This window comes from Capra hircus, chromosome 4 (genome assembly GCF_001704415.2).
Source record: "Capra hircus breed San Clemente chromosome 4, ASM170441v1, whole genome shotgun sequence".
NCBI lineage: Eukaryota > Metazoa > Chordata > Mammalia > Artiodactyla > Bovidae > Capra > Capra hircus.
The window spans coordinates 1,159,838-1,173,787 of NC_030811.1; the positions used below are offsets into that span (position 1 = coordinate 1,159,838).

Below are 13,950 nucleotides of genomic sequence, written 5' to 3' on the forward strand. Positions count from 1 at the left end.
CGATGCTGAAGAGATGCATCGCGTCCCTGCGGTGCGGTTCGCAAAGCCTTCTGGGTAAAAGTCCGACCAGAACCTATTTCTGTTTCTGACATGACGTCAGCGAGGATGCCGTGGACGCGCTGCAGAAGGGAGAGACGAGGCTGGCTCCTGACCACGCGCCGCAGCCCCTCGGTCACGTGGGAGGAGGTAACGTGGCCAAGATCGTGAGTCCCACGCCTCTCTCTGCCAGCTGGCCAGCTCCGGGAGAAATCGATGCAGGCCTGGGAAAGAGGCGCCGGTGGCCTATTTGCTTGGTTTTCTCCCACTTCGAATTGATTCTCTCATCATAAAAAAAAAGGCAATTTTAATATCTTTAATACTAGTGCTCTTTTAATGTTTTTCGTTTAATGGTTACTACTTCTATCTAAAGCTTAAAAAACCGCTGTTGTCTTAAGAACGCATTTAACCAATATATGAACGCCAAGCCGATGGCCTCTGAATGCCTTAGGGAGCCAGCTGTTACTGAGTACCGAGCGGTGCCCGGGATGGCAGCAGGCCAGGCTCTCTCTGGACCCAGCCGGCCAGCCCATGCGCCTGCAGGCTGCAGCGTGCCCGTGGGGTCGTGGGCACTGGGAGAGATGGGTCAGGCTGGACACTCACCTCGTATGTGGCTGGGTCCACACCCACAGGCTGCATCCACCTCAGCTGCACATTCTTGGAGTCACCAGCTTAAAGACCACGGAACCACTTACATACACTCATCTCACATTTGAACAGTGGTGACTCTCTCCAGTAGAAGATACTGGAAGCCTGTCCTCTGAACCACACTGTGCCCTCCCCTGTATTGGTTGTTAGCCTGTCTTCTGTCTGAGTTTTATTTGCATCTGTGAAGGCTGAGCACTGAAGAACTGATGCTTTCAAACTTTGGTGCTGGAAAAGACTCTTGAGAATCCCTTGGACTGCAAGGAGATCAAACCAGTGAATACTAAAGGAAATCAACCTGAATATTCATTGGAAGGACTGTTGCTGAAGCTCCAATACTTTGGCCGCCTCATGCGAAGAGCTGACTCGTTGGAAAAGATTCTGATACTGGGAAAGATTGAAGGCAGGAGAAGGCGACGACAGAGGATGAGACGGTTGGACGGCATCACTGAGTCAATGGATATGAGTTTGAGCAAGCTCCGGGAGATGGTGAAGGACAGAGGAGTCTGGCTTGCTGCAGTGCATGGGGTCACAAAGAGTCACTATTCACATGCCTTTCGACCTGGGCAGCGCACCACGTGTATCTATTCACCTGGACTCTAATGTGTGGTCAGTAGAATGGGATTGTAGAAAGGACGCCGTCTGAATGTGCTCCAGGGAGCTTCCTACGTGCTTGAGGGATTTAAGTAAATCCTTTTACCTTCTGTGAAGCCTGTTAGAAGGACACACACTGCCCACCCCGCCCGCCCCGAGGTGGCCTGTCCACTCCCGCACCACGAGGCCACCAGGATGCTCAGGGTCACTGAACGAGGTGCAGGGTCACACCTCCCCACCCCCCAGAAGAGGTCCTGCATGGGCGTGCTCTTAAAACGTCTCCCTGCATGCCTCAGGTGACTAATTACTCCAGTCCTAACATGCAGGGAGACAGTAGCCCTGAGCCAGCTGATAAACCCATTCCGTCTGTTTCCAGCTACACATTTTTAAGCATTCCTTTGATTTCCTCCGCTGCAGAGTTTTGGGTTCAGGCTAAGCTTGATTCTGAGACATCGTGCCCTGGCATTCCATATTTTAAAGACCCACTTTCTCTGTCCTCTTTGTTGCTTCCTCACCCAGCATCCCTGCAGTAAAGCCGGAGAGATTTTGTCCGTGGCAGCTGACTGGAGGGTGGCCCTGACACAGCCTGTGGAGGGGACCTCCCGTGGCCCCAGGTGGAGCCCTGCAGGGAGCTGTCTCAGGGCGACCGAGTAACGGGGGTCTGAGACCACATGCCAGCCCTCCTGTCAGACCAGCCTTTCGGGCACAAACGGCTGCTGGAAAAGTGTTTCAAACCAGTTTCGAGGCACAAAGATGCACCTGAGCAAACTTGAGAGAGAAGAGAGAGGGGTTAGGTCTGGACCCCCTGGGCCCCTGAGGCTTTCATAGTAAAGGACTAGGCTCGTCTCCATCTGATGAATCCGCAGCACACACAGCAGGTGTGATGGAGGTGGGGGCCAGAGCTGCCCCAGGAGGCGGCCGGCCCAGGGTTTCTTCCATGTCTGGGTCCAATGATCACCGGCTCTGAGACCCGGACAAAGCCTTGATTTCCTTTGAACGGGGGGTGGTAACCGGCCTAATGCGTGAGAGGAAGTGTTGACAGGACACCCTGGTGGGTGGGTCCCGGCCAACCCCACTGTGCCACCCGCCCAGCCCCCACATCTGGCATGATCGCACTGCAGACTCTCACCTCTGACCTGTAAGAGGCTTGGGCGCTGGGGACCCAGTCCTGTTCACTGTTCACCTACCAGAGGTCCTGGCAAGACAGGAAAACGAGAGTATATGTGGAATTCATAATTCATGAGATTGCATTTTTAACTTAAATAGTATTGTTTCCGCAGCCCCCGGGGCACCTGGAGTTGGGGCAGGGGGGGAGCGCGTCTGAGGGGTGCTGGGCCACAGCACCGACCCGCCCGTGAGCACACGGGGCGCCCCAGCCTTCCTTAGTGGTGGGAACACTCATTTCTAACAGAAGGCAGCTCTTAAAAGCCAGCGTTAGGGGTATAAGGTGGACGAGGTTAGTCTGCCTTTTCATTTCTCTAAGTGAAAACCCTATGCAGGAGAAGCTAAAGCTCACAGGCTCCGTTCTCTGAAAACTGCCGGGACTTCTTGGTGGCCTTGTGGTTGGGACAGTGCCCTCACTGCCCTGGCCGGGGTGCAGTCCCTGATCGGGGAACAGACATCTTACAAGTCTCACAGCCGAAAAAATAAAAATCTAGAAACGCCACCAAATAAAGCCGAGTAAAGACCTAGTCCGTCCTGGCCTCGGCTTGCCGTGGTGTGTGCATCTGCCTCTGATGCAAGCTTCTGCCCAGCTTTCTTCGGAGAAGGCAATGGCACCCCACTCCAGTGCTCTTGCCTGGAAGATCCCATGGACGGAGGAGGCTGGTGGGCTGCAGTCCATGGGGTCGCTGAGAGTCAGACACGACTGAACGACTTCACTTTCACTTTTCACTTTCATGCATTGGAGAAGGAAATGGCAACCCACTCCAGTGTTCTTGCCTGGAGAATCCTAGGGATGGGGGAGCCTGGTGTGCTGCCGTCTATGGGGTCACACAGAGTTGGACACAACTGAAGTGACTTAGCAGCAGCAGCCCAGCTTTCTTGAGCCAACACGAACGAAAGCCGCCTTGCCCTGTGTTCCTGTGTGAACCCCGAAATGCCCCTCCCGGCCAGGCGGTTGAAGGATGACGGTCACCGTCATTTGGCCGCTGAGCCCGGAGGCCCCAGCAGCGGGTGAGGGGCCCTGTGTGCACTGTGCCCGTGTGAGCCCAGCGTGTATCTGTCGGCCCCGTGTGCACGGCGCCATCTGAGTCCAGCGTGTGTCTTGCAGGCGCCAAGGAGATCGACATTGCCGCCACCCTGGAGCATCTGCGGGACCAGCGACCAGGCATGGTCCAGACTAAGGTAACCGGCCAGGCCTGGGGCTCAGGGTCGGGGCGCATGGGGCGGTTTTCTCAAAAGGAGCAAGGGGCAGGCCGGCCAGCTGCCTCCCACACCACCTCCACTCGGGACTGGACGCGGGCTGCCCATCCCAGGAGGTCGGGGCGGCTCCGGCTGCAGCCCCAACGTTCCAGCCTGAGCAGATGCGGTTGGACCTCAGGGCCCGGGACCCTCCGTGTGCCAGATGGGGGGAGTGGGGGAACAGCGGGGTCTCCCCATCAGAGGCCAGCGACGTGTGTGGCGTGTTCCGCCCAAGCCCACAGCCACAGCCCCACTGCGAGGTTATTAGGATGGCGGTCACCAGAGTGTCCCCAGGCCATGCTGGGCCCCTGAGCACCCTGAGTAGCTTACTGAAAAGGCCGAGTTTGCAGCGAAAGGAGCAGAGCCTAAAGGTCCCTGGACAGCCTTGGGTTCCTTGGAGCCGGAACCAACGTCCACGTGCTGGCCCATTCCCTTAGCATTGCAGAAGGGTCCATGTCCAGCCACAGACACCCCACACGCACGTCCTGCACAGGATCCTCTCCTTCCTGGCGTGGCCCAGACTCTCCAGGTGCCATCAGCGCCTCCACTAAAGCCGCCCTTGCAGAGGATTTCAGTTCTAAAAATCATAAAAGCCCTCCCGGGAGACCAGGCCGCACTGTGCTCCGGTGCCAAGTTGTGAGGGTCTGGGACCCCTGTCATCCCAGCTCGGGGTCTTACTGTCCCCACAGGGTGCCAGCAGCTCCTGGGCCCTGTTCCATGCCACAGACGGGACAGGGCAGCGTCTGAGCCTCGAGGGAGGGAGCACAGGCTTCACTCAGCCCGCTCTGTCAGGCGAGAAGGAGCCCAGTGCCTAGTAAGCACGGCAAGTACACTTTGACCCCGAAGGTCGTTTCTCAGAACAGCCTCATGGGCCCCTATGGCTGGTTCCACGTGGTCAAAGTCAGCCCCGAGCATGGAGGCAAAACCAACTCAGCTCCTTCGTGCAGAGCCAGGAAACTGTTCCGGGTGGAGCCGGAGGACATGCCTAGCGGCCGGGCCTCTGGTACTCGCTGTTCCTCCACCGGCAGTGGATGGGGCCCTGGGAGAGCTGGACCCTGCCCGCGCCTGCCTGCCATCCCAGTGACAGGCAGCCCTCGGGCCCAGGGGCCCTGGCGGAGCAGTACTGCTGGGCTGCCTGTGCCGTGGGGGGTGGCCTGCTCATCCAGAAATCCAGGGTTGGCTCACTGTCCGGGACCCAGCCCCAAGGCGGCCGCTGCACGTGGGCCTGGAGGCTCATCCCCGGGAGAGCCCACTGTGCTTCGGGAGGCTCGTGGCCGCCAGCAGAGGCTCTGAGCTAGAACCTGGCAGGTCGTCCCTGGTGGCTGCGATGGTAAAGAATCTGCCTACAGTGCAGGAGACCCGGGTTTGATTCCTGGACCAGGAAGATCCCCTGGAGAAGGGAATGTTTACCCACTCCAGTATCCTTGCCTGGAGAATCCCATGGACAGAGGAGCTTGGCGGGCCACAGTCCCTGGGGTCGCAGAGAGCCAGACACGACTGAGCGCAGAACAGCACACAGGTTTCTGCTATGTACCAGCCACGCAGAGTGGAAATTTCCCGTTCTTCCTGGCATTGGGCTCGCGTCTGTCGACGGCTGGAGCTGTCAAGTGTCTAAGCCATTGACAGGGCTCTCCTCCATCAGAGCCCCTGCCTGCTGCCAAGGGGTCTGCATGGCTTGCCTTCTGTAGCGTCTTTGGTGTGACGGGGAGGCACTGGGGACACTGCCGTGAGTGTGGCCAAGTCGGGAGCAGGTTGTGGACCCGGGAAGCCTGCCGGGCAGGTGAGCCTGTCCTCTGTCTGCCGAGCCCCCGTTTCTGGAGGGGCAGACGGTTCCGACACCCGGGACTCGCCCCTGGTTTCTGCTCAGCAGTCCTGCAGGTTCCGCCTGCACGAGAAGCGTGTCCCGTCCCAGGTGCACTGGCGTCCGTGGGCACACGCATGCCTAAGCTGGCACCGTGGAGGGTGAGACGAGGTTTCTGGGCAAACGGAAGTGAGTCGGATTGAGCCGGATGGTGGGAGGATTTTCAAAGAGCACGAGTACCACCCTTTCCATTCTGAGGCCAGGGAACCCCGAGGGGTCGTGACTGTGACCGTTTCTAGTGAGTCTCAGAGGGACGGGAGGCTGCGTCCAGCCCCACCCCTCGGGGGCCATGCTGGGGCTGGGGTCAGAAGGAGCTGGGGGAGGGGGCGCACAGAGCCTGCGGCAGCCACTGTCCCACTCACACGTCCACCCCAGTTTCTCCAGCAACAGAAGCGGAGATGAACACGGCGCAGCCGTCTGCTCTGGGCCTCCCCCCGCAAACCCGTGCCCTGCCCACCTCCCGCAGCAGCCTGCAGCTCTTCCGTCCCCCCCTAAACAGCTTCTCTCCGCAGGGCGGCACACGGAGACCACGGCTGCAGCAGAAGGCGCCGCTCACGTCTCCCTCCTCTGTCCCTCCAGGAGCAGTTCGAGTTCGCCCTGACGGCCGTGGCCGAGGAGGTGAACGCCATCCTCAAAGCCTTTCCCCAGTGAGGCCGGAGGCGCCCACGACCGGGGCCCCGTCAGCGCCCACGGACGCCGTGCCCGCCTCTCCTGCGGCAGCTGCCTGGTGATCTAGTCCTTAAGACTCTACAGTCAGCGCAGCTTAGCAGTTAAAACGTGTGTTTTCGTTCAGCCAAATAATAAAGGGAGGTCTACGGGCAGATGCAATGATGGGGGCAATCAGTTCTTCTATTTTCGATTTCTTGAAAAAACTTTATTTTTCCTTAAAACACACATCCATGTTCTTAATTGCCAATCATGTCGTATGGACGGCACCATCAGTGTGGTTCCCAGAAGAGGGCTGGTTTGTGACCTGTCACTCTCTGGAGGGTCAGCCATGCAGGGCGGGGCCCAGAGGGGCCACCAGGCCACCCCAGTAGAAGACATACTTGGCGTTTGTCCTTATGACTGTGCACCGGGAGAAACCGCCGGCTTCCGCAGCAGCTGGGTGGACGTGACGGCGACATTCTGCAGCCTTGGGGTGGATCATGAAACACAGTCCTGCCAGCTCCTCATCTGATCTGGGCTGCTGCACACCCTCCCCCAAGCACTGCTGGGGGACAGTGACAGCCCCTCCCAAACTTCCACTCCCCCAGGACAGCCAGGGGCCCCTGGGGCAAACGCGTTCCCACCCAGAGTGCCTCCTTCCAGGCCAGCAGACAGGGACACTTGGCAAGGCCCTGGCAGAGCCCCAACCTCCAGACACGGCTTTTAGCTGCAAATAGGGGTTTACACGTGTGTCTGTCACTTCAGTTGTGTCTGACTCCTTGCGACCCCATGGACTGTAGCCCGCCAGGCTCCTCTGTCCATGGGATTGCCCAGGCAGGGATACTGGATTTCACTCAGATGCAGCTAAACGCTTCCCTGAGGGGTAATGAAAATGGAGGGCAGGCCTGCGTGGTGCCCTCCCCAGGAAGGCCTGGGCCCTGCTGGCATCCGGAGAGGACCAGGAGTGCCCACACCGTGGGGGAAGGGCAGGGAGGCCTGCTGTTGTCTGCTTCTTTCCTGCATGGGATCCAGGCATCTGGGAAGCGGTGGCAGCCGGGCCCCTCCGGGGCTCAGGCTCCTGGCCTCTCGGGCAGTTCCCCGTGTCACACAGACACGCGTCTAGCGACCCTTCAGATTTGCCAAAACAGCACTTGGGCACCAAGTTACCGCCCCCACCCCAAACAGAAGAGTGCGCTTCACTGGACTGAGCACAGCTGGACGCGGAGGGGGCTGTGCGGCTGCTCCGCGTGGTGCTGCCTCGGTTTAGGGAGTAAGACGCTCCGGTGACCCTGGGCCCTCTGCGTCCCATGTGGCACACCGTCCGGGCATCTTAAACAGATGCCACGCCTCATAACACGGGACAGGGGAGGTGGCCGACCGGATGGGGAGAAAGATGCCAAAATACCGTTTGTGTCTCTGAATGGTGTTGTCGTGCGTATCTGCTTCACCATGTCGATCATTTCCTTCCCAAAGCTGTTTCTCTACCTGGAATCTAAACATTAAATGGAAACTAGTTTATCTGAACATAGGAAGCATATTCCTACTTGTAATTCCAAACATTTTATGTCTCTTCAGTGTGAGATATACAAATATATTTAATTGTGTCTGATTAAACTTCTGATTTCACATCTGAGTGGTCTTTATTTGGATGAGAGAAGTTTTTTGGGTTCTTTTTTTGTGTGTCCCATCCATCCTGTTTCCTGAAGCTGTGGGCGTTTAGATGCCAGAACAAACCGTGCGCCCATGGAGCTCCATACTGAGTTCTAGTTTTATTTGCGGAGCTGGGTGTGTACAGGGGGCCAGAGTGTCGCGTGTGGCTGTGAGTCTATTCATTAAAAAGAGATGAAACAGTCTCGGGTGAGTGTTGGGGCGTGCTCCGCCTCTGGTGTCCCTGCCCCTCTTCACTGCATGTGTCTGCCCAGGGAGCGGCCGGGAGCGGTGGCCCATCTTTGCTGCCCACAGGGGAGGGCGGCTCCGCATCTCACAGAGACACGAGCCGCCCCAGGAGCCTCTCAGGCCCGGGACCCCCTGGGAGCAGTGAGACCCAGCCGGACGACCCTGCCGCCGTGACCCGCCGCCCCGCTCTCGCCTGTGCGGTCTCCGCGGGCAGTGGTGAGACGCGGGGGTCTGTGCTTCCAGAGCAGACACAGGTGTTCCTTTCTCAGGAAATCAGCCCCCCCCCCCCCGTCTCGGCTGCAGGGCACCCAGCTCTGCTGCGTAGGCTCCGCCCCTGCGGGCCCTTCCTTCCCTGAGCTCGCTTCTCATCGGGGCCCTGCCCCGGGTCTGGCACACTTCTGCTGTCCGTGTGCTGGGAGTCGCTGCCATTCATGCACACACACTTGACAACGGGTGGCACGTCTCGAGACGCGAGCGTGTGAGTCTGCGTGGGGCCTTAAGAGGCCCCTCCATCCAGGGTACTCGGGTGCTGAGCAGGATGGACATTGAAAATGTCATGCAGAGCCAGCTCTGAAGACAGACGGGATGCAGACGGAGGGCGTGCCCTCAGGCTGGGGAACCACATCCACGTGCCCACATGGGGCCAGCCGCCCTGCGGTCAGCACCCCCGAGCTGACGGGCCCACAGGAGCTGGCTTCAGTGCCCTGGGAGTCCCGCGTCAGCAGCTCCCCCGTACACGCCGGCGGCCGCTGTCACCCGGCCTGGCGAGGCAGCGGGGACGTGCTCACCCACAGGCCAGCGACTCCTCTGTGGAGCTGGGTCACGGTCTCGGGGCCTGCAGGACTGTGTCCACATGTCTGCGTGCTCTTCAGATTCTCACCTGCAGACGCCACACGTGCTTAAGTTTAATCTGCATTCGCAGTGTCTTCCCCTACCGTGCTTAAGGTCTAGGCAGTCCCCCAGACAACAGTAAAGTCTCGATTGGCCAGACTTGCTGATTTCTGGGCTGCAAACACACCCGCCAGGAATGGTGTTAATGCCAGCTCACTCGGTGAACTGCGAAGACAGCTGCTAGAGTCGCGGGAGGGAAGTGCCGTCCAAACAGGAAGGGATGCGTTTTGAGTGTTTATCACTGATGTCTTCATCTAATGTGTCAGTTAACATAATTTGATTTTAATTGTGGCTATATTTAACAACCAGCCTGTAACACTCCCAGAAATTTTAAGTCTGCTCCTGCAAGTCCACAGGAGCCGGCTGTGGTACACCTCTGCCTCGAGACCATGGAGAAGTCTGCAGAAAGGCCGGCCCCACCATCCAGCCCGAAGAAGGTGGGCCCCCTGTCTGAGAGGCCGGGGCTTGCTCCCCACGCCCAGGGGACACAGGGCGTCCTCAACGTGAACAGGATGAAAAGCTGATGAGACGCGGATGAAGCCCTGAGGTCTCCACCTCACGGAGGCAAAACGGCTCAGATAGACCACATGCAAGCCCCAGAGGAGACATCCCTGTGGGGCTCAGCTCCGGATGAACCGTCACCGAGCCCAGGAAGCCAAGGTCACCGCTGTGATGACGCGAGGTGACGCGACTCCGGAAGACAGTCGCAGATTTAAACTCCGTAAATGCCAGTGAGGAGAACAGCACAAAACGAGAGCAGGGGGCTCTGAAAAAGAACCAGCAGGCAAGACGGAGCAGCAGCCGCGTCCTAGAAACAGAGGCCAGGCTGCCCGAGGCGAAGACAGAGATGGTGCGGGAGCCTGGGGGCCGAGCTTCCAGGCACGAAGGAAGGGTCTCAGGATGAGACGAAGTCAGGAACTACCTACCATCTTCGCACAGTGAAACGTGGTAGCCAGACATCCCAGCCATGGTTCTGAAACGTGCAGAAATATTGAACAACCATGTTGTGTAACAAGAACTTACATAGCGTTGAAGGTAAACACTACTTCAAAAACCAACAAAGTTGTGGGAAAAGATGAGATTTGTGGTTACCAGAGGCAGGAGGTGGGAGGAAGCAGAATTGGATGAAGGCTGTCAAAGGTACAAGCTTCCAGTTATAAGATAAGTAAGTACCAGCGATGTGATTTACAACATGATAGATAGAATTAACACTGTGTTATATAGGAAAGTTCTTAGAGTGAATCCTGAGTTCTCATCACAAGGAAACAATTTGATTTCTTTAATTTTGGATCTGTTTGAAATGATGGGTGTTTACCGTAATTATCGTAGTCATCATTTCACGATATTTGTGTCCGGTCGTTCTGTACATACCTTGCTCACCCCATGTGCGTGTAAATTATAGCTCATTAGACTGAAAGGAGAGAGGAAAGGAACCCAACCAAGCTCTGGAAGGAAACCCAAGGGGAGCAGTCATTCAGAAACCAGTGAACGCCAGGCTCATTTTACAGGCAGTCCAGATGAGACAGAAGGGAGGCAGCAGCTGAAGCCGAGCTGTGGATGGAGGATGGAGCTGCAGACACGCCGTGAGCGTGCGACGACGTGACGCGTGCAGCTCGCAGCGGGCAGGACGCATGCGCTGAACCAGGGACGGAAAAGGTTGCCCAGGCTCGCAGGAGTGGCAGTCCACTCCAGGGCGGACGCCAAGGCTGCATCCAGGGTCCACATTCCATCCCGTCTCAGCCGGGAGAGCCGGGCCCTCTGCACCCTGCCCACACCCAGCTCCAACTCAGAGCCAGCAGCAGGCCGTGTGTGAAGTTTTATTATCAAGGTGGAGAAGACTCTTGAGAGTCCCTTGGACTGCAAGGAGATCCAACCAGTCCATCCTAAAGGAAATCAGTCCTGAATACTCATTGGAAGGACTGATGCTGAAGCTGAAACTCCAATACTCTGGCCACCTGATGGGAAGAACTGACTCATTTGAAAAGACCCTGATGCTGGGAAAGACTGAAGGAGGGAGGAGAAGGGGACAACAAAGGATGAGGTGGTTGGATGGCATCACCGACTTGGTGGACATGAGTTTGAGCAGGCTTCGGGAGTTGGTGATGGACAGGGAGGCCTGGCGTGCTGCAGTCCATGGGGTCGCAAAGAGTCAGACACGACTGAGTGACTGAAATGAACTGAACTGAGCCTTCCTTGTCTACTGGCACCAGGGACCCAAGCTATGAGTCTCCCAACCACGAGGAGGGCATTCTTCCCCGACAATACCCACCAATTAGTGTGTGCCACGTGTATACCCTGCTGGAGGTGGGCCGTGCGGTGGGAGGTCCAGTCCCTGGTCTTCAAGATCCACCAGGAAACATGGGCGCCTGGGGGGCCTCAGAGCAGCGTGTGACGCCGCCTTGGTCCCCAGTCCTCTGCAGGGGCCTGTGAGGAGGGATCTGGGGGTGAGCCACCCCCCTCCACGGGCTCGGCGGCTCTCAGAGCACACCTGGGATGACACAGGCTCCGAATTCGTCCTGACACTCGCCAACGCCCCCACGTGTCCCTGGGCACGGAGCGTGCCAGGGGCGGGCGTCTCACTGCTCACCTTCGCGACACCTCGGGGCTGAACTGTCACTGCTGCCTGAGATGACGGTGACTTTCACAAGCTGTTAGATGCGATCTGGCAAAGAGAAAGCGAAGGGCCCACCTATCGAGTGCCATAAACTAGGCCATCCACGGCGTGCCCAGTGCTTCTCCAGACAGCAACCCCGGGGTCTGTGTCGGGGTGGGGGCAGGCTCGCTGGAATTCCCAGAAGATGCGCGGGGTGGGGGCAGACAGCCTCGCATCAGCTGGCAGATCCAGCCTTGTTAAAAATGGCCGCCTCCCCCAGGAGTCCTGAGCCCTCGCTTGATGACGTGGGGTCCCTGGAGCAGCCCACAGCCTGACTCTAAGAGTCTGCCCCTCCCCCGGTGTCACTCTCCAGCCCTGCCCCCCCAAAAACTAACCGCAAGTGTCTTCAGGCACCCCAGCCTGCCCTGGGGGTTGGTGCTTGTAGAGAATTCTCCATCCTCCCCTAAGACACCCAGGTCACAGGGGTCAGCAACCTCCTCTCCACCCACACCAAGTCCATTCGCCACCTTGGCCTGGCACCGCTGAGGTCCTGCATCTGGGTCACCCAGGTCCACCCCCTGTCCACGCTGCTCTGTCTGTCTGGCTGGGAGCAGCGTCCCCTCTGCAGGGTTGTGGGTGAAAATGCTCCCCACAAACCTCTGCCCCACCCTGGCCCACCTGGGCCCCCCTGGCCAGGACGAGCCACGTTGAGTCGATACTGTTGGTCTGATTTATTGGGTGGTGCAGGTGGAGAGGGCACATTCAGGAAGCTTGAGTTTTTTCTTACAAAACTGACACCCGTGCTTTCAGAAGCCGGTCTGCTCACCTCTGCTCCCAACCTTTTCCCTGCTTTCTCACTCCTGCTTTCAAATTCGAACAAGAAAGCCCCACCTTCATCCCGCGGGGGAGTGACAGCAATATTATGTGTTGTCTGTGTTGTGTGTTTATTAATCAAGTAGAACGCTAATAAAAAAAAACCTTCATAATTAGCAGACCAGGCATCAATTCAAAGACGGTTATTGGAATAGAAAATTAGAATTTGATTACACCTTTGTTCCTAAACAATGGCTGGCTTTCATTTTGTTGGGGTATTTGTTTAGAGACTGGTCTTCGCCGTCTAGGCCGCTCCGTTTCTTAGCCGAGCTATATGGCGCGCGTCGCGCCTCCGCGGCTCAGCGCCGCTGATGGCTGCCGCGGTCGGCTCGGACGGTGCTCCCAGGGGCCGGGACTGTGCCCTTCCGCCGGGCCGTGATGGCCGGGCCCCGGGCCGAGCCCGGCGCGGTGGAGACTCGGCCCGCGGTGGGCGTGGGGACGCGTGGGGACCCTCGCGGGCACGGCCCCCTCTTGTCCGGAACCCGGGTTTCCAGAGTCCGTCCCGCGCACGTCGGGGCGCTGAGGGCTGGCGGGTTTGCTTCCTCCTCTGAGAGAAGTCGCGGAGAAGGCAATGGCAGCCCACTCCAGTGCCCTTGCCTGGAAAATCCCATGGACCGAGGAGCCTGGTGGGCTGCAGGCCATCGGGCACGACCGAGCGACTTCACTTTCACTTTTCACTTTCATGCTTTGAGCAGGAAATGGCAACCCACTCCGGTGTTCTTGCCTGGAGAATCCCAGGGACGGAGGAGCCTGGTGCGCTGCCGTCTGTGGGGTCGCACAGAGTCGGACACCACTGAAGCGACTTAGCAGCAGCTGCAGCAGCTGAGAGAAGCCGAGTCCCCAGAGAGGCCGCCGGCGAGGGGGCCAGTTCTCGGATGAAAGGAGGCGAGAGGCGCCTCCGCGCCCCCCTGGGCTCGCCCTCCCCTGCTCACCCTCCCCTGCTCGCCCTGGCCGGGGGGCGCCTCGGCAGCCGCCCTGGTTTCTTCGCCCTCCTCTCCTCGCCCTGGCTGGGGGTGGCCTTGGGTCCAGCCCCTCTGCTGGCCTCTCTCTCTGCTTGTCCGTCCTCTGCCTGTCCGTGTGTCTCGCTCTCCTCCCTCCTTGGGCATCTGCTTTGAAAGAGCAGCTTACACACGCGTCTCAGGGTTTGGACTGGCTCAATGTCTAATTCAAACCCATCTTTCTTGAACATTTCCTCCCGTCTCTACTTCATTACCTGACACAATCATAGTTAAAATATAGTGATAATTTATCAAGTCGTTAAAAATAGCTTCTCCCGTCCACAGACGCTGTTTCATCAGGCCCCGAGTCTGGCAGACCGACTTTGTCATATGCCTGGTGGCAGGATGTTTGGGGCTCTCTCTCTTCACTCCTGTAAACTGGCCCAGGAGCGGAGGCACCCTCTCGAGGCCACAGCCTCTGATGCCCTCATACCCAGCCTCCGCCCTGAGCCCTGAGCCCTGAGCCCTGAGCCCTGGGTCTGTCCCCAGGTTTAGAAGAGGGACATAGTCAC

General features: G+C 58.3%; 1 protein-coding gene across 1 annotated transcript in view; it reads left to right on the top strand.

Moving 5' to 3' along the window:
• The window catches only part of PTPRN2 (protein tyrosine phosphatase, receptor type N2), a 546,252-nt gene extending 538,432 nt beyond the window's left edge, over nt 1–7,820 (top strand). The window contains exons 26-27 of the mRNA XM_018047462.1: nt 3,548–3,621; nt 6,119–7,820. Of these exons, the coding sequence (XP_017902951.1) occupies nt 3,548–3,621; nt 6,119–6,190 (146 nt within the window). The 3' untranslated portion in view covers nt 6,191–7,820. The remainder of the gene's footprint in view (nt 1–3,547; nt 3,622–6,118) is intronic.